Source organism: Apium graveolens, chromosome 2 (genome assembly GCF_009905375.1).
Source record: "Apium graveolens cultivar Ventura chromosome 2, ASM990537v1, whole genome shotgun sequence".
NCBI classification, from domain to species: domain Eukaryota; kingdom Viridiplantae; phylum Streptophyta; class Magnoliopsida; order Apiales; family Apiaceae; genus Apium; species Apium graveolens.
This window is the reverse complement of record NC_133648.1, coordinates 68,417,803-68,442,246: the sequence shown is the minus strand read 5'-3', so window position 1 is coordinate 68,442,246 and position 24,444 is coordinate 68,417,803. Positions and strand designations below refer to the sequence as shown.

At 35.1% G+C, this 24,444-nt stretch overlaps 2 protein-coding genes across 2 annotated transcripts; both read left to right on the top strand.

Annotated features, from left to right (window-relative positions):
- The first annotated feature begins 19,703 nt into the window (after nucleotides 1-19,703).
- LOC141690507 (putative mitochondrial protein AtMg00310) lies at nucleotides 19,704-20,231 on the top strand. The gene has a single exon (XM_074495303.1). It carries the CDS (start codon nucleotides 19,704-19,706, stop codon nucleotides 20,229-20,231), a length of 528 nt encoding a protein of 175 aa, XP_074351404.1.
- A 2,100-nt stretch (nucleotides 20,232-22,331) lies between these two features.
- Nucleotides 22,332-23,340, top strand: LOC141707504 (PRA1 family protein B4). The gene has a single exon (XM_074510698.1). It carries the CDS (start codon nucleotides 22,473-22,475, stop codon nucleotides 23,121-23,123), a length of 651 nt encoding a protein of 216 aa, XP_074366799.1. The 5' UTR covers nucleotides 22,332-22,472; the 3' UTR covers nucleotides 23,124-23,340.
- The last annotated feature ends 1,104 nt before the right edge of the window (nucleotides 23,341-24,444 follow it).

The window sequence follows — 24,444 nt, the reverse complement described above, 5'->3', positions numbered from 1 at the left end:
AATATATTAATATACATATATATTAATGATTTTTTAATAAGAGATATTTGAAAATGACAATATTACTGTGTTATTGTGTTGTGCAAGACGTACCTATACATAACAAGACTAAGTTATATTGACAATCCTAAGGATAAGTTGTATGATAATCTAATTTTTGTATTATGTAATTGTATTTTTTGAGTTTGTAAAAATGTTAAGTAGATTATATAGAGGATATTTCTGTGAACAATCTTCAAGCTAAGGAATAAACTCTAGAAAAAGATCAATTCATGATCATGCCTCAGAAAGAAGTGTAGCAGCTTTGCAGGAAAAATGTTTTAATTCAGATATCGACAAGTCATAGATCAAGGGATATCGAGAAGTCCAAAATGACTTATAGAGAAGTCTCAAAAGATATCGATAAGACATTATGTATGTAGATCTCAGATATCGACAAGTTAAAAAGAACATGTAGAGAACTGGAGATATCGACAAGTCATTTCTTCATGTAGAGATCTAGAGATATCGACAAGTCAAATCTTCATGTAGAGAACTAGAAATATCGAAAAGTCAAAAGCTTTTGTAGAGAACTAGAGATATTGACATATCATTCTACATGTAGAGATCTAGAGAACTCGTCAAGTCAGTAATACATGTAGAGAACTCAAGATATCGATAAGTTATTGTACTTATCGATATGTGGCATCTCTATAGAACAAAAAGAGTTCGTTCTCGACAAACTATCACATAATTCAAAATTGTTAGGTAATGAATAACACAGGAGGGGGGTTGATTGTGTTTTAGTGTTTTTCTGCTTTTCTTGATTTGTTTATGGTGGTGAACAAAGTAAATTAAACCTTGTAGTGAAATGTGTTAAAACTGAAATTAAACAAGTAACAGTAAAGAACACAGATCTTTCAAAACTCACTTAATTTTATATTAAAATTAAGAATGTTTTGATACAAAATTTCTAGACTCTTTGTTGATAAAGAGTTTAGCTTCTTCCTTGAGAGAATACAAGATTTTTCTTATCTAAATTGTTACAACTTACAAAGCATACAGTGTTTACTTTATAGAACAGTAAACACTGGTTATTACACAGCATGTAACAACATGTACTAAACCCTATTTTTAGATAATCAAATCTTTCTATTTCTGGCTTAGTGTATCTTTGCTAATCTTGAACGCCTGTGACTTTACTCTGTCAGTTAATCTTGGCCTTTGATCTTGTACTCTTCAAGCTGATTTTTGTAGACTTGTCAATCCAACTGATTGGATTGTTTGTTGATTGTTAATCTTGGATATTGAACTTGTCTACACTTTATACTTTGAGTTTTACCTCGAGATCTCCAGTTTGGTATATAGAAAACTTGACATCTCGATAAGTATAATGGCTTATCGAGATCTCTCATTACTCTATAGTTGTTTTGACTTGTAGAGGGCTCTGAGTTCTCTATAAGAGAATTTAGCTCATCAAGATCTCTCATCTTCATGTCTTCACTTTGGCTTATCGATATCTCTGAGTTCTCTAGTGACTAGTTGACTTGTCGATATCTCAGAGTTCTCTAGTGATATTTGACTTGTCGATATCTCAGAGTTCTCTAGTGATATTTTGACTTGTCGATATCTCAGAGTTCTCTAGTGATATTTGACTTGTCGATATCTCCAATCTTCATGTCTTCAATTTGACTTGTCGATATCTCTGAGTTCTCTAGTAGCTTTCCTGACTTCTCTATAAGTCATTCTGGAGTTCTCGAATGACTTCTCTATAAGATTTAATCTGTGACTTGTAGAGATCTTGACTTAGAACATTTTTCTCAAAACAAATTTATTCAACTCCAAGCTTCTTCAGAATTCTTCTGAGGCATGATCTTCTTAATCTTCTTCCAGATAGAATTCTTAGGCTTGATACTGTTTACAGAAAAAGACTCCAATCTACTATTTGACAATTTTACAGAATTTAAATGTTACAATACAAAATGCAAACTATATTTACAATACAACTTACTTAGGTTTGTCAATTTGACTTAGTCTTGTTATAGTACAAGCATGTCTTGCACAACAAAAATATAGACAAATTGAAGATTCAAGATTATCAGTCAAGAAACAATTTTATCATTGAATTGGAAAGACTACAAATGCAATTTGAAGAATGCAAGATCAAGCCCTAAGATTTACTGTACAAAGGATGGTCACATAACTACAAAATTCTGCACAAATTTGCTAACACTGGAAATGGAAATAGACAATATAACTTTAGAAATTGTGTTAGTACAATTTAGTGCAAGTTTTATAAATCCGTGTTGTTGGTATATAAAGCATGCATGGGTCCTTTGTTTAGTAGCAACAAACAGATCTAGAAAAAATCTTGTATTCTCTCTCAAGAATTTTAGCCGAGTTCTTATCTTTAAGAACACAGATTTATAGCAAAAAAATTGATTAATACAATCAAGTGAGTTTTTGATAATTTGTTTGTGTGCTTGCAGTTAAACATTTTATCACTACATATTCATATATGCTTTGTTCAAATAGAAGCACATTTTTACAGGTAACTAAAATCTAAGAAAACACATTCACCCCCTCTGTGTTATATTTCACTGTATTCAATATCTAACAAATTGATTTAAAAAAAATGATAATTCAATATTTGTTTACAAATAAAATAATTATGTTTTAATTAAAATTTATGTATTAGTTCAATTCAATAATATATGATTTATATTTAGTCTCATATTAATTTTATTTATCCTCGATTAATAGTTTAAGTTATTGTGTTTAAGTGCGAGACTCAATACACAGAGCAAATATAGTTAATTATTTTTAATTCAATTTTAAATTTTTTATCCCAGATCAATAAGATTATTTTAAGCATGGATGAAAATTGTAAATTATTTCATTTTTATCTGAGGCCATTATACCTATAAAAAATTATTTTAATAGTATATATATTAAAATTTTATCTATAATATCTATATAATAGATATTATAATATCTATTTATAATTTAATTAAATTATAATTAAATTTGTCATTATAATAAAGATTATTTTAGAATTTAACTAAATACAAATTAAATTGGTGAAACAGTTGACTTTAATATCAGTTAGAATAATTTAGAGTTCGATATGAGTTAGAATTTAAATTGATATAATAAATTGACTTCAATATCAATTAGAATAATATAGTATTCCATATGAATTATAATTCAGATTGGTAGGAAGAAGTTGACTTTAATATCAATTAGAATTAGAATTGACCGACCGACCAATCAAAATTTTAATATTTCGTCTATTATAATATAATAGGAGCCTAAAACCCCTGCGATGCACGGTTGTTTTACATATTTGATATTTTATTATTTTTATTTTAATGTCATTTTAATTAAAGTCGTTTTAAAGAGTAAGTAATATGTTGTTTTTAGCCCGATACCATTATATCGAACAACGAATTATTTTTTAGTTTCAGTTTTTTATCTCAGTTCAGTAGTATAATTGTTTTGATACCTTCGTTAGCATCTATTATTTTATTATAACTCGAACACTGTCTATATCTACCCAAATATTGTCTCATACTCGCCTACTGTGTTCAATTATATATAACTTTGTTTTAGGGGTTTCGTAATTTTTAACGATAATATTATATAAGATTATTATGTTAAAATAATAAATTAATTAAGTGAGGGTAATTAAGTAATTTCAGCAAGTACCGACCGACTATCAAACTTTCAATATTTTGTATAAACCTGTATGATGCACGGTTGTTTTAAATAATTATTATTTTAATGTTAATATTTTATTAATTATATTTGTTAAAACTGTAAGTATGTCTGAATAAGTAAAGCTGAATATATCTTTTATCAGTACTATTATACCTATTTTATAATAATTAAATTTTAGAAATGGATAATTTAATAAACTCTCTCAAAAATATAGGTTCAATTCCCATTTGTAATAATTTTCTATCAATGTTGGAGAACTATTCCCATGAAAAATATGTTTAGTTCAATCTTCGTTGTTGATTTGGTTTATAAACATTAGTTTTAAAGTCGCGAACATGAATCTTATCTAATTCATTAAAAATCTCTTTTTTCCCGTCCATTCTTTTGTAATATTATTGAAGATAATTATGTTAAAATAATAATTTAATTAAGTTGGGCGATTATGTAATTTTAGCGAGTACCGAGTGACTACCAAAATTTTAATATTTCATATATTATAATATAGTATAAATAGTATAGATTGATAGATAGATAATCAGTATATATTAAAAAGAACTGTCCATAATATTTTTAGAGAAAGATTTGTTTTATTTGGAGAAAAAATAAAAAAGGCGACATGTTTTACTTAAAAAAAGTGTAGATTGAAAAGAATTGTCTAAAATATTGGTAGAAAAAGAGTTGTTTTAGTTGGTGATAATAAAAAAGGCAACGTAATTTATATATAAAGGTAATTGGTTATATATTAGTTAAGTAAAGACAATTGAGTGAAATATTAAATTTTTTAAAGGAAGAACAATTATGTAACTAAGGAAGGATCGTATCAACCAAAATTTTAATATTTGGTCTATTATATAATAGTATAGACAGATAGATCACACAATATTATAATTTGTTCTATATATTACGAATTATGTCATTTTGCTATTTAATTGAATATTTAGCAAAACAAATCTTATTCTGTGTCATAATAGATGGAACACAATTTAATTTAGTCTTTAAATTTAAACAATTCAAAAGTAATATGTATTATTTTACTATTTTTATTCTAAGACATAATTTAGTCTTAGAAAATAATAGAGTAACACGAATTTAGAGGAAAAGCCCCGAATGGGTTATGTATATTCCATAGAAAACATTATTTCTAAGAAAATATAGAACCACAAAAATTTGAATTTCGTTACATTTTTTTCCGAGATTTACTAGTTAATTAACAACCATTGTGTGGACAAATTATTCAGGACAATTGGGAAGCGGACAACAATGCTGACATTCAAGTAAAAATCAAGAGTTGTGCGGACAATCTGAGTGTGTGGGGTAGAGAGATTACTGGTTGATTTGGTAAAAGAATCAAAGAATGCAAATTGAGACTGAAACACCTGAGAGCAAAGCGAGATACTGCTGCTATACTTGAGTACAAAGAAGTGAAAAAACAATTATTTCTTATCCTAGATTAACAAGAATGCTTCTAGAGACAAAGATCGAAACAACTGTGGTTGGCTGCCGGAGATAATAATATGAAATACTTTCATGCGGCTTATAATACCATATGTCGTACGAATCGACTTTGTTGGGAATATGTTGTGAACTTGATGATTATATTAACAAAATATCTTAGTAGATTCAACTTAGTGAAAAATGTAGCACTCGACGGATGATCAGATATAGTCCCGACGGATGACTCAATATAGTCCCGACGGATGATGATTTGACATCCATCGAGTGAGTAGCTTATGTAACAATAAGTCATGTAGCACATTTCTGCAAACACCTTTGTATAGATTCTGTAGTAGCATATAAGTCATGTTGACTTTAATTAGATATGCAGAATAGGTTGATTAATTGTAAATGTAAGATGTCTTGTAATTCTGCAGAAGTGAAATAAAGTCAAGTGTCAGATAGCTACCCGACGGATGATCAACAAAGCTACCGACGGATGATCAACAAAGCTCCCGACGGATGATCAACAAGGCAACCCGACGGATGATAATCATGTACCCGACGTATGACCAATTCAAACATCTGTTGATAGTGACAACACAGTCACATGCGTCGAGTGTTTGTAAAAGGAATGTGGCAGCCTATTCAGCTGGGTTTTTTAGAACAAAGAAGCATTACCATTTCCATGCTATTATGAAGATATCCAAAGATGCTGGAATAGAGTAGTGAAGCAGCATGATATTAGACTTGATAGGTTTTGTTTTATTATCTTATCTTATTACTATGTAATCTTGGTAATATATAAACCAAGGGTAGCAAGTAGAACAACAAGAAGACTAAGCAAATACATTCTCAGAGAAATAATTGTAAGCTGTATCCTGTAGCATTTCTCTGTAAGTTTAGTTGTTCATATTTGTAAGCAGCTGTGAGCTATTCAAGCTTCATAGGGTTCTATTGATATATATATATATATCTGGTGGATACATTCAAATCCACCAGAAAGTTTTTTAAAGACTTGTGTTTTGATTTATCTAACTCTTCATTCCGCATTTTGCAAATCAAACACTTATATATTATTAAGTTAGAACCATTTTTCTTTAATCTCAAAAAGTAGCCAGAATTACATTCACCCCACCCCCCCCCCCTTCTGTAATTCTTGTTGTATTGTTAGGGACTAACAATTGGTATCAGAACAAGCTCTTGAAGCACAAAGAGTTTAAAGATCACAACAAACAGCAAGATGAACAAGAAGGATGTTGGAGTCAAGATTCCTTTTCTGGACAAAGATAATTACCATCACTGGAAGGTAAAGATGCATCTTCATTTAATTTCTTAAGATGAGGCCTATGTGGATTACATAGAGAGAGGTCCTCACGTACCAATGAGAGCTGCAACTGGAAATGAGCCATCAGTTCCCAAGCCAAGGCATGAATGGTTAGATTCTGATATTGAACAAGTCAGGAAAGACAAGAAGTCCATGAATATTTTATTTAATGGAGTTGATGGTGACATGTTTGGCAACATCATCAACTGCAAGACAGCCAAGGAGGTTTGGGACACCATTCAAATAATCTGTGATGGCACTGAACAAGTTAGAGAAAACAAGATGCATTTACTAATTCAGCAATATGAGCATTTCCATTGTGAAGAAGGTGAAACTCTCACTGATATCTTTAGTAGATTTCAAAAGCTACTAAATGCTCTGAAGCTTCATAGAAGAGTCTACCAAACCAAAGGCTCTAACCTCAAATTTCTGAGATCCCTTCCAAAAGAATGGAAACCAATGACAGTCTCCTTGAGAAATTCACAAGAATATAAGGAGTTTACACTAGAGAGACTGTATGGCATTCTAAAGACTTATGAGCTTGAAATAGAGCAAGATGAAAGAATGGAGAAAGGGAGAAAGAAAGGAGGGTCCATTACACTGGTTGCTGAGTTAGAGAAAGAGAAGGAGATGAAGATAGAAGATGTTGAGTCTACTTCAAAGGTCTGTGAAAATAAGGGCAAGGGGCTGGTAGCAGAAAATGAAGATTCTTTGAGCCAAAATGAACATCTTGCATTTCTTTCCAAAAGATTTTCCAAGCTCAAGTTCAATAAGAAATTTGGAGCAGCTAAGCCAAATAGAAACATGGTGGATAAATCAAAATTCAAATGTTTCAAATGTGGCTTGGCAGGGCACTTTGCCAGTGAGTGTAGAAAGTCAGATTCCAGCAAGAAAAAGTTTGAGCCTATGGATTATAAATAGAAGTATTTTGAGTTGCTCAAACAAAAGGAAAGGGCTTTTATTACACAAGAAAGTGACTGGGCAGCAGATGGTCTAGATGAGGATGAAGATGTCAGCTATGTCAATCTAGCCCTAATGGCCAAGTCTGATGAAACAGAGATAAGTTCTTCAAGTAATCAGGTAATCACCACTAACCTTGCACATTTATCTAAAGATGAGTGTAATGATGCAATAAACGATATGTGTAAAGAATTATATCATTTGCGTGTTACACTTAAGCCCCTCACTAAAGAAAATGCTAAAATCAAAGAAAACAATTTGTTTTTAAGTGAGAAGAATAATGTGCTAAAGTCTCAGTTTATTGAATTTGAAAATTTGAGAATAGAATGTAAGATTGCTAAGGAGGAATTAACTGAGTCGTTGAAGAAAGAAAAAATTTTGAAGAAGCAGCTTGATCATGAACATGAGGTGATTAAGGCATGGAAATCATCTATAGATGTCCATGCTCAAATCACCAAAGTTCAAGGTATTGAGCCTTTCTGTGATATAGCCTAGAAAAAGAGTAAAGAGAAGCTAGAATCCAATTTGGTTGAAGGATTGCTAACAGATGTAGACTCGACGGATGATGAGAGTCATCCGTCGGATAATCAAAAAGGTTATCCGTCGAGTGACATAAATCTTCATCCGTCGGCTGTGAGCATACCTGTGAGTAAAGCCAAACTTGCCAAGTTAAATGAAAAATATGGATCAGTTTTCAAAACTTTATTTCAGAAGAATCTAGTCAAGTGAAGAAGGAGAAGAAAGTGAATGTTGGTCATCTGTCCATCAAGCAACTGAATGACAGACTAGAAAAGATTGAGGTTAAGACAGAGGCTAAAAAGAAAAATAATAGAAATGGGAAAGTAGGGATTAACAAACATAACAACTACACACCTGATAAGTATGCTCCTAGAAAAATCTGTGTTAAGTGTGGTAGTGTTAATCATTTGTCTGTTAATTGCAAACTTTCCAAGCCTACTTCCATGACTGTAACACCTTCTTTTCCCAACATGAGTGTTATGCCTTCTATGCCTTTGAATGCTATGTCTACACGGAATATGAATGCACAATTTGCTAATATGCCATTTGCACCTAATCCTTATTATGATGCATTTAATATGCCTCAAATGCCATTTAGCATGTCCTACTGGAATAACATATTTGCAAATAGCATGCCATTTCCTGTTAATCAAAATGTGCATGATAATTATGTTTTAATGAATGGTTTCAAAGGTCCAACTCAGATGACTAAGGATGAATCTGATATCCCCAAGTCAAATGAGTTCAAACCTAAGAAACAAAAGAAGAAAGCTAACAAGGCAGGACCCAAGGAAACTTGGGTACCAAAATCACCTTGATTTGATTTTAATGTGTGCAGGGAAACAAAAAGAATTTGTGGTACTTGGATAGTGGTTGTTCAAGACACATGAATGGAGATTCTACCCTGCTCACAGAGTTCAAGGAAAGAGCTGGCCCAAGTATTACTTTTGGAGATGACAACAAGGATTATACTGTGGGATATGGCTTGATTTCAAAAGACAATGTCATTATTGAGGAGGTTGCCTTAGTGGATGGTCTCAAGCACAATTTGTTGAGTATCAGCCAGCTTTGTGATAAAGGCAATTCAGTAACCTTCACTACAGAAGCCTTCGTTGTGACAAACAAGAGGAGCAACAAAGTGGTTCTCACTGGAGTGAGAAAAGGAAATGTATACTTAGCTGACTTCAACTCATCAAATGCAGAATCTGTTACTTGTCTTCTCAGTAAAGCAAGTCAAGATGAAAGTTGGCTATGGCACAAAAAGTTATCCCATCTAAACTTCAAAACCATGAATGAGCTTGTAAAGAAAGAACCGGTTAGAGGTATTCCTCAAGTGGAGTTTTCTAAGGATGGACTGTGTGATGCTTGTCAAAATGGAAAAAAAATCAAAGCAACATTCAGAAAGAAGCTTCATTTAACAATTGAAGAACCTTTGCAACTGCTACATATGGATTTGTTTGGACCAGTCAATGTGTTGTCCATTTCAAGGAAAAGATTTTGCCTAGTAATTATAGATGATTTCTCAAAGTTCTCTTGGACATATTTCCTAAAGTCTAAAAGACGAGGCTAGTGAAATCATCATCAATCACATAAGGCAAGTCAACAATCATCCTGATTTCAAAGTTAGAAGAATCAGGAGTGACAATGGAACTGAGTTCAAGAATTCTGTTATGAGAGTATTTTGTGAAGAGAATGGGATTATGCACGAGTTTTCAGCAGCAAGAACTCCACAACAAAATGTAGTAGAAAGAAAGAACATATCACTTATTGAAGCTGCAAGGACAATGCTTAAAGAATCAAAGTTACCAACATATTTATGGGCTGAAGCTATAAATACTGCATGCTACACTCAAAATATTTATTTGGTTAATCAGGAAAAATGCATGACTCCCTACCAATTGTTCAAGAACAAGAAGCCAACTCTAAATTTTCTTCATGTCTTTGGCTGCAAATGTTATATCTTGAGAAATCAAACTGATCAAAATGGGAAGTTTGATGCTAAATCAGATGAAGGAATTTTTGTTGGATATGCTGTTGGTAAAGCATGCAGAGTCTACAATCTGTGAACCAACATTGTTATGGAATCAATACATGTTGTGTTTCAGGATAAAAAGATTGAAGGACTGCAAGATGGAGATTATCATGAGAGCCTCAAATTTGACAATGTGGAGATGGTTAGTGATGACAGTGATGACGAAAGTGATCAAGAAACTACAACTAGGGATAGTGCAGAAAAATCTATAATCAATGAAGCCAATAACTCAACATCCATCGAGATACAAAATATTTCATCCGTCGACAGACAATTTGCATCATCCATCGGGAGACAATCAGCCTCATCCGTCGGAACTCAAAATACACCATTCGTTGGGTCATCAAAAGAAGCTGAAAGTCAGAATAGATCACTTACAGAAAGTCCCTCTTTTTCAAATCATAGATTTACAAACTTAGGGGAGTTTCTAATAATCAAAACTCAATCACACATCAAGACAACAATGAGGCCTCTTCATCTAGAGCTAATCTACCTCAACAAAGAAAATGGACAAAAGATCAACCCTTTGAGCTCATCATTGGTGATGTATCTTCTAGAGTTCAAACAAGGAGAGCAACTCAAGAAGAATATCTATATAGCAGTTTCCTATCCAAGGAAGAACCAAAGAAGGTAGAAGAAGCTTTGTTGGATCCTGATTGGATTTTAGCTATGCAGGAGGAGCTAAACCAATTTGAAAGGAACAATGTATGGAAGCTGGTACCCAAGCCTAAAGGAAAGAATCCAATAGACACCAAATGGGTATTCAGAAACAAGATGGATGAAAATGGCATAGTAGTCAGGAACAAAGCTAGATTGGTTGTTAAAGGCTACTGTCAACAATAAGGAATAGATTTTGATGAAACCTTTGCTCCTGTTGCAAGACTTGAAGCCATCAAAATTTTCTTAGCCTATGCAGCCCATGCCAATTTCAAGGTCTATCAAATGGATGTCAAGAGTGTTTTTCTAAATGGAGATTTGGAGGAGGAAGTCTATGTCAGTCAGCCTCCTGATTTTGAAGATCCAAATCTACCTGATCATGTATACTATCTTTTGAAAACACTCTATGGATTGAAGCAAGCACCTAGAGCCTGGTATGACACTTTGCCAAAGTTTCTTTTAGAGAATCACTTCACTAGAGGTACTGTAGACAAAACTTTATTCTTTAGAAATGTTAATGGCTCTAGCATACTTGTTCGAATTTATGTAGATGATATTATTTTTGGTTCTACAGATGAAAAACTTTGCAAAAAGTTTGCCAAATTGATGCAAAGTAAGTATGAAATGAGCATGATGGGAGAACTAACTTACTTTCTTGGTTTGCAAGTTAAGCAAGTTTGTGATGGAATATTCATTAGTCAAACTAAATACATTTATGATCTTTTAAAGAAGTTTGAACTAATGGATTGCACATTTGCAAAAACTCCCATGGCCACTGCAACTAAACTTGAATTAAACACTACTGAAAAGTCTGTGGATATTTCAAGTTACAGAGGCATGGTTGGCTCACTTCTATACTTAACAGCCAGTAGGCCAGATATAATGTTTGCTACATGTTTTTGTGCTAGATTTCAGGCTGATCCTAGAAAATCTCATTTAATTGCTATTAAGGGAATTTTCAGATATCTCAAAGGTATACCAAAACTTGGCATTTGGTACCCTATAGATTCTGGTTTTGATCTAACTGCTTATTCAGATGCAGATTATGCAGGTTGTAGAATTGATAGAAAAAGTACAACAGAAACTTGTCAATTTCTAGGAAACAAGCTTGTGTCCGGTTCAGTAAAAAGCAAAATTCAGTTTCTACTTCTACAGCTGAAGCTGAATATATTGTTGCTGGCAGTTGCTGTGCACATATTTTGTGGATGAAAAACCAATTGCTAGACTATGGTATGCAAGTGGAAAGAATTCCTATTTTTTGTGATAACACAAGTGCAATTGCCATCACTGAAAATCCAGCACATCATTTAAGAACAAAGCACATAGATATCAAGTATCACTTCACAAGGGAACATGTAATGAATGGTACTGTAGAACTATATTTTATTCCAAGTGAAAAACAGCTTGCAGATATATTTACCAAGCCACCGGATGAATCCACCTTTTCAAGGTTGGTAAGTGAGTTGGGCATGCTTAATTACTCTTGAATCTTTTCACATATTTTGCAAGTTGTAATGCAGCCAGAAATTTAATTGATTTTTCAGTCTTGGATGAAATTTTAGCTAAGTCAAAATTTACATCCCAACGGATGATCATTATCCATGGAGTTCGATCATCCGTCGATATACAATTTGTTAATAAAATCAATTATTTTTCTGGAATATTTTATATCTCGACGGATAACTGATTTATCCTCATCCGTCGAATTGTCTCATTTATAGCCGTTGATTTTTTGAACATTATCCATCGAGTATACTTACAGTTTGTAAGCATAATACGACGGATAAGTGATGGAATTTTTACAGTTTATTTTTTAAACGGCTATTTTGGGCAATTTTTTATTGGTCACTTTATTTTACTTTATTACTTTTGACAGTTATTTTTGAGATAGTATAAAAGCAAAATTCATTTTTATTTCTTTTCTTTTATCATTCTCAATTCATCTGCTCTAACTTCTTTCTTTCTCAAAAGCAATTACCCTCTCTCTCTGCAACTTTTACTCTCTAACAATGGCACCAGTCGTCAAAATCATGTCTCAAACTGGCTTTATCTATGAGAAGAACAATTTCACGGCTCTAGTGAACAAGGGGATTCAGCAGTCTGGCGACTACCATAAAATGATGGATTTTGTGCAAGGCTTTAAGCTCAAATATGCCATGTTGGAGTCTCCCACTATCTACTGTGAGGTTGTGGAGGAAATATGGACGACTGCAGTGTACAACTCAACTGACAAGACCATCACATTCACTATTAAAGGTAAGGAATTATGTGTTAATAGTGACATTGTTAAAACATGCTTTAAGATTCCTGATAATACTGTCACTACTCCACACACAGACACTGATATTGTTAACATGTTAAACTCCATGGGTTATGCACTCACCATCTCTAAATTAAGTGAAATTAGGAGATTGAGTCTTAGCAAAGAATGGAGTTATCTATGTGATGTAGTTACTAAAGTATTTTCTGGTAAAATTAGCAATTTTGATTCTGTTAATATCTCCATGCTCAACATGCTTTACATGCTAGTAACTGATAAATACTTCAATTTTAGTGATCTTATCTTGTTTGAGTTGGGGTTTAAGTTAGTGGAGCTTAATAAGAGGGGTAAGAATGTTTATTATGCTAGATTTCTAATGATGCTTGCTAACCACCTCTCTGAAGATATTGTGCTTAAGAACCCAACCAACAAGTTAGATTGTTGGGTTCAAGAAAGGAGAATTATTACAGATCTCAATAGAGCAGATCACCACAACGAGGTGTCACTCTTCTACTTTCCTGTAATGGAGGCACCTCAGGTAAGTGAGGTAACTTCAACTGTCTCTACTCTTCCAACCTCAACCATTTCTTTGCCTTCTAGTGTAGAAGTGGCATCTGTGTCAATGACCAGACAAATGCCTACCCAAACTACCAAAACCAAAGTTTCAAAACCGAAGACAAAGAAATCCCCCTCTGGTGTCTCTCAAAAGATGCTAGTTGTAAAATCCACTAAACACAAAGAGGGGAATGTGAAGGTGGGAAAGACAGGTGAGGGATAGGGTGAAAATCAAAGAAGCCCTAAGGATAAGGATTGTGAGCATAGTGTACCCAAACCAAGCCACACCACAGTTTCCCAACAAACTGTGGTTGTTAATAAGGATAAAAACTCAATTCTAGTTTCATCCTGTCAAAAGGATGTAACTATTGAAACAAGCTCTCAACCAGGAGCACAGAACAAAGGGGGTAGGGACACAAGTTCGCCGCAAACCTACACAAGAAAGAAGAAATCTAAAACCCTTGGGGATGCACAGGGTACACACACAGTGCAAACTGGAGCTAAAGACCCAGTCACTGCACCATCTCAAAGTCAAATTGATGTGGCTCCAACAAATGTGGAGTCACAGCCAAAATCTGTGCAAATTGAAACACCTCAAACACCAAATTCCCCCACACAATCTTTGGATGTTGACATGATTCAAACATCACAACCATATTCTCCATCTTTAACTCTGTTGGAGAAGCCAAAAATCCATGCAAGTGAGCATCAGCTTCTAGATGATTTGTTGGCTCACTTGCCATTTCTTTCCGAGAATATTGAGACATCTGTGCCAAAATTTTCATCAATCTGCACAGAATCCACAATAGTTTCCACTCCAAACTCATTCATTTCTACTCACTCGATGGATATTGTTCATCCGTCGAGTAGTGATTGTATCCCGACGGATGTGCCTAACAGCAGTCATCCATCGGATAGTCAAATTATTACCCCGATGGCTATTTCTCATTCGTCAGGTGTCTCTGCACAACTCCAAAGTTTAAATATAGTCACAAGTGTAGATGACTTAGTAATTGTGCAATCACTATTAGGATTGAGGGAAGGTAGTGACATGGGTGAGAGTATGGGTTGCTCCTAGGAAAAAGGAGAGAAAAAGAGTGATCCAATGCAGTCCATTTCTTCAGGACTGGCAAAAGTGAGTGTGAGGAGTCCCACCTTAGATGGTGAAGGTGAGGGTGTGAGGGTGGGGAGCCAAGGTGAGACCTTGATGCAAGAAAAGAGAGATTATGAGAGAAATGCAGGTATAGGAGATATAAGGGTGAATATCATTGTAAGTGAGTTAATGAATGTCCAGGATGCAGACAGGGAGGGACTATCTCAGCAAACTCAAGCTGTTATAGATTACACCTTCTTAGATGCTGAGACATTTACTCACCCTGTTCCAGCCTATCAACTTCTAGCTGGACATGGCAATGACAATACAGAAAGGATGCTAAAGTTGGCGCACACCACACAGTCCATGCAAAGAGCTAAGGATGCCATCATAGCTTTGCCTTCAACATCTGGTGATGTTGATTATGAGACTGGTGGTTCAGAAAAATTCTTTGGAGGTGAGGGTGGAGATAGTGAAGAAGATCCATTGGACATAGGGGGAGAAGTAGGCCCTAGTTCAAGATCAGGCATGCCATCTTGGCCATTTTTAAAGAAATTTGATGAACACTACTTCAAGACAACCCTGATTCAACTTATAAATCAGACAAATTCTGCTCTTCAAACCACCACAAATGCCAGCACCAAAAAGCTCCTTCAAGCACATCTTGCTTCTCTGTAACTACAACAAATCCAAGGTCTTCAACATGCTCAAGATGTCAACATTATCAAAGGTGATATTGATCAGATGAAAAAGGACATTTCTGACAGGATGGACTCTAAACTTCCAGAAGCTACAATGCTTGACATTAAGAGACAACTCAGGAAAAATTCCGATCTTGGCACAAAGATAGATGCCTTGGATACAAGAATGACAGCAAAGGAAGCATCTCTTACAACAATCCATCTACACCAAGCTCAACAAATAGACTTGCTTCAGAAACTGGTGATTGCACAGACCTCCTCCTCTACTCAGCTTGATGATAACAAAAAGGGGGAGAAAGAGAGCTCTAGAAGTGAGGGGAAGCAAAAATTGCTCAACATTCAAGTGAGTAAAGCAATTGTGCCAACAATTGCTTTCACAAAGCCACCAGCTAAAGATAGCATTGATCTAATTAATGAAGCAGCAGCCACTTTGAGAGCAGCTGAGAAGAAGAATTTTAGTACAATAAACTGGGAGAAAATTGATAAGGATATTCAAAAGAAATTCGGTCTAGCAAAGAAGCCAGAAAAATCATCCATTCATCACTCTCAAGTCAGACAAATTTCTGTAAATGAAATGAGCATGAACTATCTGGAAAGAGGCCAGACATCTTGCATCAAGTCTCCAAAGGTAGATCTAATTATGAAACCAAAGGTGAACTACCCAAAATCTTCCTAACGAACCCTTTGGACACAGTGTATGAGACACCAAAGCCTGATGAGAAGAAACTGTTGTCAAGATATATTACATTCTACAAGGATCCAGCTGATTCAGCATTGAAAAGGAGAATTGCCAAAGTTTTCAGAAATGGTAAGGAAATCTGTGTGGTGGCTGGACACCCTCAATTTGCTGAAGCAAAAAGGGAAGAAAAGGCAAGATTGAAGCAAGAAAAGAAGCAAGCTGCTCTAGATGTTAAAAAGCTTAAGTAAAAGAAGGAGCAAGCTGCTATCTTGGCCAAGCTGCAAGCTGTGAAACCCACACAACAAATTTCTGAACAACCATCTGGAACCACTGGATCTAAGGATCTGAAAATACAAGAAGAATCACAACAAAAAAGAAGGTTTAGATACAAACTTCACTCCAAGAGAAAAGTGAACTTTGATGAAGAAGGATTGGAAGATCAGTTTCCCAAAAAGTCCACTTTTACATCAACTTAAACATCCATGCCCTCTGTGGCACATGAAGAATTAAAGATAGATCCATCCAATAATTTCCATGGTGAACCTATCATTCCAAAGGATGAGCCAATAGACTGGAATAGTCTACCAATTCCTGAACTCAATCTACCTCATTTCATGAAGCCAAAGAAGACAAAGACCAGAGCAGTCAAGACAGTGAAGCCCTCAACTCTCAGATCCAAGTCCCTAACCAAAGCTCAAACCAAGGTCAACAAGGGAGATATCATGTATATCTGTGACATCAAGGAATTCTCTGAACTAAATCTTTATCTAGATAAACTGGAAGAAGTTAGAGGGATTGATGCTTACAGGAATCTACCTGAAAGGTTAGTATTCAAGTACAAGGGAGGAAAAGAGATATCATGGCCACTTCACAGGATTCTTCAAGAGAGCCAATCTGTATTTATAAAAGTTTATTCATCCTTCAAAAAGAACTTTGGATTCAATGTGACAGCTAGAAGATTAGTTCTAAAGAAGATTGAAGAACTGAGGAGTTTTAGAGCCAAAGATGCACTCCCAAAGACTTTAACTATTTCTTACACTGAGAGTAGAGTGCATCTAAGGCCCTACTGGCTGATAGAATTCATGGATGATAAGGGAGTTAGAAGATTCTTCAGATTAGAAGACTAGTTGAGCATCTCTAACAATGAGACTCTTCTGGAAATGCAAGGAATGCTAGATCTCTCAGAATCTGATAAACTTAAATTCCACAGACAGGTCCAAAATCAGATAGAAGAAAACAACAGGAGGCTTGGGAAGAAATCCAGACAATCAAGGAAATAGATCAATCAGCTCAGACTAGAGGAGCACCTTGAAAATGACTGTGAGCAAATCTTTGCACACTTTGTCTTGTAATTTTTTTTGGTGAATTTAGCAGAATTTTTTAGTTTTATCTACTATCTTTTAAATCTGTATTTTTAGGGTGTTTTGTTATCATCAAGTTTCTTTTAAATTATGGCTACAAATCTAGTAGGCATAAATTGGGGGAGATTGTTGGGAATATGTTGTGAACTTGATGATTACATTAACAAAACACCTTAGTAGATTCAACTTAGTGAAAAATGTAGCACTCGACGGATGATCAGATATAGTCCGACGGATGATGATTTGACATCCATCGAGTGAGTAGCTTATGTAACAATAAGTCATGTAGCACATTTCTGCAAACACCTTTGTATAGATTCTGTAGTAGCATATAAGTCATGTTGACTTTAATTAGATATGCTGAATAGGTTGATTAATTGTAAATATAAGATGTCTTGTAATTCTGCATAAGTGAAATGAAGTCAAGTATCAAATAGCTACCCGACGGATGATCAACAAAGCTACCGACGGATGATCAACAAAGCTCCCGACGGATGATCAACAAAGCTCCCGACGGATGATCAACAAGGCAACCCGACGGATGATAATCATGTACCCGATGGATGATCAATTCAAACATCTGTTGACAGTGATAACACAGTCACATGCGTCGAGTGTTTGCAAAAGGAATGTGGCAGCCTATTCAGCTGGGTTTTTGAGAACAGAGAAGCATTACCATTTTCATGCTATTATGAAGATATTCAAAGATGCTGGAATAGAGTAGTGAAGCAGCATGATATTAGACTTGATAGGTTTTATTTTATTATCTTATCTTATTATTATGTAATCTTGGTAATATATAAACCAAGGGTAGCAAGTAGAACAACAAGAAGACTAAGCAAATACATTCTCAGAGAAATAATTGTAAGTTGTATCCTGTAGCATTTCTCTGTAAGTTTAGTTGTTCATATTTGTAAGCAGCTGTGAGCTATTCAAGCTTCACATGGTTCTCTTGATATATATATCTCTGGTGGATACTTCAAATCCACCCGAAAGTTTTTTAAAGACTTGTGTTTTTAATTAATTGTGTTTTGATTTATCTAACTCTTCATTCCGCATTTTGTGAATCAAACACTTATATATTATTAATTTAGAACCATTTTTCTTTAATATTAAAAAGTTTCCAGAATTACATTCAACCCCCCTTCTGTAATTTTTGTTGTATTGTTAAGGACTTACAGACTTAATAGACTGAAGAATAAAGATGGAGCATGGGTCGACTGGCAGGACGGAATGCAGAGTCTCGTTCATTCATATTATACTGATCTATTCTCTTCTCCCAAGGTGTAGTATAATGAGGTAATTAGCTGTGTTTCTCAGACTATATCTCAAGATCAAAATAGGGAGTTTGGTATGGAGGTATCGAAAGAAGAGGTAAAGGAAGCACTGTTTCAAATGCATCCCGATAAAGCGTCGGGTCCGGATGGTATGACACCGACGTTCTTTCAAAAATATTGGCAAATAGTGGGGGTTGATGTTCACAGGTTAATAGTGCATTTTTTCAACACTGGAGAAATTTTGGAGGGGCTGAACGATACGAACTTAGTTCTTATCCTGAAAAATGGAATCCAATAGGAATGGGTGACTTACGTCCTATAGCCTTGTGCAATGTGGTTATGAAAGTAATTACAAAAGAAATGGCTAACAGAATGAAAACTCTGTTAGATAACGTGATTTCTGATACGCATTCTGCATTTGTTCCAGGGAGACTTATATCAGACAATATCATGGTAGCCTTTGAAGTTATGCACTATCTAAAAGGGAAGAAAACATGAAAGAGTGGGTATATGGCCTTAAAACTCGACATGAGTAAGGCATATGACCGGATTGAATGGGATTTTCTAAAAGCGATTATGTTGAGAATGGATTTTTTGCAATGGTGGGTGCATCTGGTCCTACAATGTGTGTCTACTGTTTCTTACCAAATTGTGCACGGAGAACATGCAATTGGCCCTATCAAGCCCTCTCGAGGGATCCGTCAAGGAGATCCAATATCTCCTTATCTGTTCATCATCTGTGCAGAGGGCCTTTCTTCACTGTTAAAAAGATACGAGACAAAACAATGGCTTCATGGTGTTAAAATTTGCAGAAAAGCTCCAACTATTAAGCATATGCTCTTTGCTGATGATTCGTATCTTTTCTGTCAAGCTGATACTAATGAGGCATCGGGGGTCTTGGAAGTGTTAACAATCTATGAGCAAGCATCAGGGCAGCAACTTAATAAGAGCAAGTCGTCTATGTTTTTCAGCACCAATGTTATTCAGTATAACAGACAATCGATTTGTCAGGTGCTGTAAATGGCCGAAGCTGATGGTCACAGTACATACCTCGGCCTTCCTAATATTCTGGGACGGAATAAATATGCAGTCCTTGGTTTCTTGAAAGACAAAGTGCACTAAAAAATTTGATCCTGGGATGGTAAGGTTATGTCGAGATCTGGTAAAGAACTGTTGGTGAAATCTGTAGCACAAACCCTTCCAGCTTATGCGATGAATGTTTTCTTGTTACCTAACAAGATTAACAATGATATTGAAAAAGCATTGACAAAGTTCTGGTGGAACTCTAACCCGAATCAGAAATCGAAAATAAACTGGATGAGTTGGACTCGTATGGAAAAACACAAGAGTGCGGGAGGTATGGGGTTCAGGAATTTCAGGGACTTTAATATTGCGATGTTAGGAAAACAAGCTTGGAGGTTGATAACTAACCCTTCGACTTTAGTGGCGAGATTGTACAAAGCCAAATATTATGCTACCTCTGATTTTCTGCAGGCTAAATTGGGACACAATCCCAGTTTCATTTGGTGGATTATATTGGAAGCAAAAAATCTGTTGCTGGATGGTGTTAGATGGAGGGTTGGGAATGAGAAGAGTATTAAAATCTTAGATCAGCCCTGGCTTCTGTTAACGGATCATCCATACATCACATCTGATTCTCAAGCATTGCAGGATTAGAGTGTTGAGGCTTTACTTTGTATGGATAGGAAAGAATGGGATGTTGAAGTAATTGGAGATGTGCTTAATGATAGAGATCGGGAAGCTGTATTAACAATTCAACTTAATGACTCATGGGATGGAGATGTTTTATAGTGGAGGCTTGAAGAGTCTGGAGTGTACTCGGTTAAAAGTGCTTATAAGTGGCTACAAGCGCAAGGTGGAAGTTGGAATGCAGATACTAATGACACTATATGGAGGAGTCTATGGAGCATTAAAGCTCTTCCGAAGGCGCTTAACTTGGTGTGGCGTGCCCTTTCAGGCTGCCTCCCAACCTTAACACAACTTCAAATTAAAAAGGTGCCAGTTGAAAATATTTGTCTGGCTTGTCATTCTGAACCAGAGACAACGTTACATAGTTTGGTTTTTTGTCCTGCTATAAAGCAGTGTTGGTCGATTCTGCTTTTAACGCCCCAGGAAGTTGCATCTGAGGACTTCAAAACTTGGCTTGAATTTGTTTTAAACACGGTTAGCCTCAAGAAACGAGCTGAAGTGATTTCTTTGTGCTGGTCTATTTGGAGAGCTCGTAATGACCTGATCTGAAATAAAAAAACTTCATCAGTCAATAGAATTGTTGCAGCAGCTAAACAATATCTTGCACAATGGAATATGGCCCAAAATAGATTTTTTATGGTTCCTCTCCAGCCACAAGTTGAGGGAGATGGAGCAGTAATAGGGGTCAGGCCCCAATGAAACACAGTCAAGATATCGGTTGACGTAACGGTTTTTTAGGATCAAGGTGGAGTGGGTTTTGGTCTGGTTGCTAGAGATTTCGAGGGAGGTTTGATTAAAGCGAAGTCTGTGTTTATATCGAATCTGGTCTCTCCTGCAATGACGGAGGCAATGACCATCAAAGAGGCGCTAAGTTGGTGTGATCGAGCAGAATGGGGAGCTATCACGATAGAATCTGATTGTCTTGTTGTGGTATAGGCAATTAGAAGTCACACCCCCATGAGGTCGTATTATGGTTCGGTTATAGAGGATTGTCGTCATGGTTTTCGACGAGTCCCCAAAGCATCATTATTTTTCGTGAAACGGTCTGCAAATATGGTTGCCCACCACTTAGCTAGGGAATCGTATCTTTATTCAGATCGTATTTTTGATAGGTGGTCTGTCCCTATCGAGTTACAATTGTATTGATCATAATTTGAATTCGTAATGAAATTCTTAGCTTTACGTCAAAAATAAATGTAATCTTTGATTATCAAATTATAAACAAAAACTTTCTAAAATCTTCGCGTAATTGTACACCAAACTGGCCAATTTCACAACAATTTTGAGGTAAATATATCATGGTACATTAGAATCTTGATAAATGAGTAACATCAATGAATGAATATTTTTTCTGATCTCGACTTGGACTATAAGCTTAATGAATAAACTCGTTAAATATATTAATAAAAAAAATTAAGTTGTATAAGCCATATTTAATTTTGAATAAATAATAATAATACTTCAAATAATATATTTATATGAATATATATATATGAATACAATTTATTCAATAAATATTTTTTATTTAATTGATCATTTATTCATTATTAATTTATGATTGTAATATTAAAATATGATCAAGTATATATAATAACTGCTTATGAGTGATTTTGTAAATATCTTAATTTTTAATATTTAACACATATTGAACTATGTATTATACGAGTGAATACACGTGATTGTTATATTCACGGGATACATTCACGTAAAACTAATTTATAATGTTAAAAATGAATGTAATTATATATCACATAAAAATTATAATCATACTAAACTTTAGATACGTTTGAATTTAAAATGTAGTAGTAAATAAATTACAAAAAAACTAAAAATAATTTATGATCCTACGTACAAGTCACGCGTTTTGTCAACAGTCCAATCACATTACTTACAAACCAAGAATTACAGAAGTTATAGAGTACACAACTATTAAAAAAAAAAGAGAATTAGAAAGGTTATGACGTGTCACAATTTAATTGGCTCGAAACGAACGCACCTAGAAATCACCTTGTACTTTGTAGATCCACCGACGAAGCACCAAGAAGAAAATTAGAAAATAAAATAAAATAAAAATAATAAATTGACACCACTACGTCTACGACTCAAAACCCTATATCCCCATCTCTCAGATCTTAACAAACTTTACCAGCAGGACCTATACATACAGACAATTATACGTACAGATCAAAGCTATATTCAATTTCAACCATGTCTTCTCAACCAGCAATTCTCCCAATCACGAATCCCCAAACCACAGCCGTCGAATCACAAGCTCCGGCGACCACACCGGCGTTCCGAGCATTCATCTCCAACATTACTGAAACCGTCCGTACAGGTCTCGCCGCTCGTCGCCCGTGGTCGGAGCTCGTTGACCGGTCGGCGTTCTCTAAACCGGACTCGATCTCCGACGCCACGACTCGGATCCGTAAGAACTACACGTATTTCAAGGTCAATTATCTCTCCGTGATCGCGATCGTTCTCGCTTTCTCTCTCTTGACGAATCCGTTCTCTCTCATCACTCTGCTTGGTTTGTTGGCGTCGTGGCTGTTTTTGTACCTGTTTAGGCCGTCTGATCAGCCGCTTGTTGTGTTTAATCGGACTTTCTCGGAACGCGAGACGCTAGGGATTTTGATTCTGTCGACGATCGTTGTGGTGTTTTTGACCAGTGTTGGATCGATTTTGATCTCGGCTTTGATGATTGGATTGGCGATTGTGTGTGCTCACGGTGCGTTTAGGCAGCCGGAGGATTTGTTTTTGGATGAGCAGGATCAAAGTAATACTGGATTCTTGTCGTTTATTTCCGGTGCCGCCAACAGTGCTGCTGCTTCTGCTGCTCCGATTATTGCGACTCGTGGTTGAGGATTTGGGGCGGATCCAGCTGTTAGATTGTGGTAAAATGCAAATGCAGTTACTGTTTGATGCTTTTTATGTTTTGATTAAATGAATTGGTTCATATATATGTATTGTAGGTAATCGAGTATTTTTGTGTTTGCTTGGTGATGGAAGAACGGGTTGGTGGTGGTGGTGTATGTGTCAATTACAGAATTTCAGTTTTATGATAATACTTGATTCAATATTTGACTCGTTATTGTTTACAAGTCGGTGATAGAAGTTGGAAATTCCGAAATTGTACTTTATGCCGATGTTGAAATCTTTAAATCTTTATTCATTTAATACTTTTATTAATTTCTAACTTGGTTGTTTGAAGATTCATTAGTCAGGCGAATAATTTGTATTACTGAAGTACAACTTTAAAGTTTGGTGATGAGACTTTGGTGCTGGTTTTCTTTTATTTAGATGGGAAACCTTGGATTTCTAGTATTAGATTCATCTGATTTGCTTAGCACTAAGTTTATGCAAATGCAAGGGTAGATGCTGTTTGATACGTTTTTTTTCTTTTGTTGAAACTAATTGCCTTGCATATCTTAATATGTATATAGGTTAGGAGTATTACTGAGTATATTTGTGTTCTTGGTGAAAGCAGAAGTGAAGAACTTGCTTTTGGTGTAGGACTAGTGGTTTATTTGTGAATTGCTAGTTATATTTAAGATGATACTGGATTCAATATTTGGTTTGTAATTGTTGCGAGTCATTGATTTACAATATGCAGTATATTTTATGCCCTGTATAATACAGGGGGATCTTGTATTAGGAATTTAGGACAAGGGAAAATTGAACATACTGTACTTTATAAGTATGATAAATTGTTAAGGACCAGAAATTTGACACAGAGGATCAATTTATCCCGAAATAGAGAAATGTAAGTCCTTTTTCAAAAAAAAGAAAAGAACAGAGAAATGTGAGTCAAAATTTTGAAAAAAATGAAATCTACCAAAACAATTGAGCTGTGGGAGGGGATTGATCAGCTATATTTATAGAAAGAGCTCGCGACCTAATTTTTATAAGTAGGATCACTCTCACTCGGTTTGATCATTTCTCATAAAAAATTGAAGGTGCTTCTTGTGCTCATTATCATTGTTCACTTGAACTTCGTTTGTTATTTACTATAGTCACTTAGTCCACTCTATTGTTGTATTCCAAGTTATCCAGACTTGGGTGTGGGTGTCGGTTACGGGTGTGGATCCAAGTGTCAAACTCTTAAATTTTTAAAAATCAGGATACGTGAATATGGATCCAAAATTGGACACGGGTGCTGGGATTCGGCATATTACCTTCACAT

Excerpts from the sequence above, each read along its gene's own strand:
- LOC141690507 (XM_074495303.1), top strand. The coding sequence starts at position 19,704 with ATGTCGAGATCTGGTAAAGAACTGTTGGTGAAATCTGTAGCACAAACC.
- LOC141707504 (XM_074510698.1), top strand. The coding sequence starts at position 22,473 with ATGTCTTCTCAACCAGCAATTCTCCCAATCACGAATCCCCAAACCACA.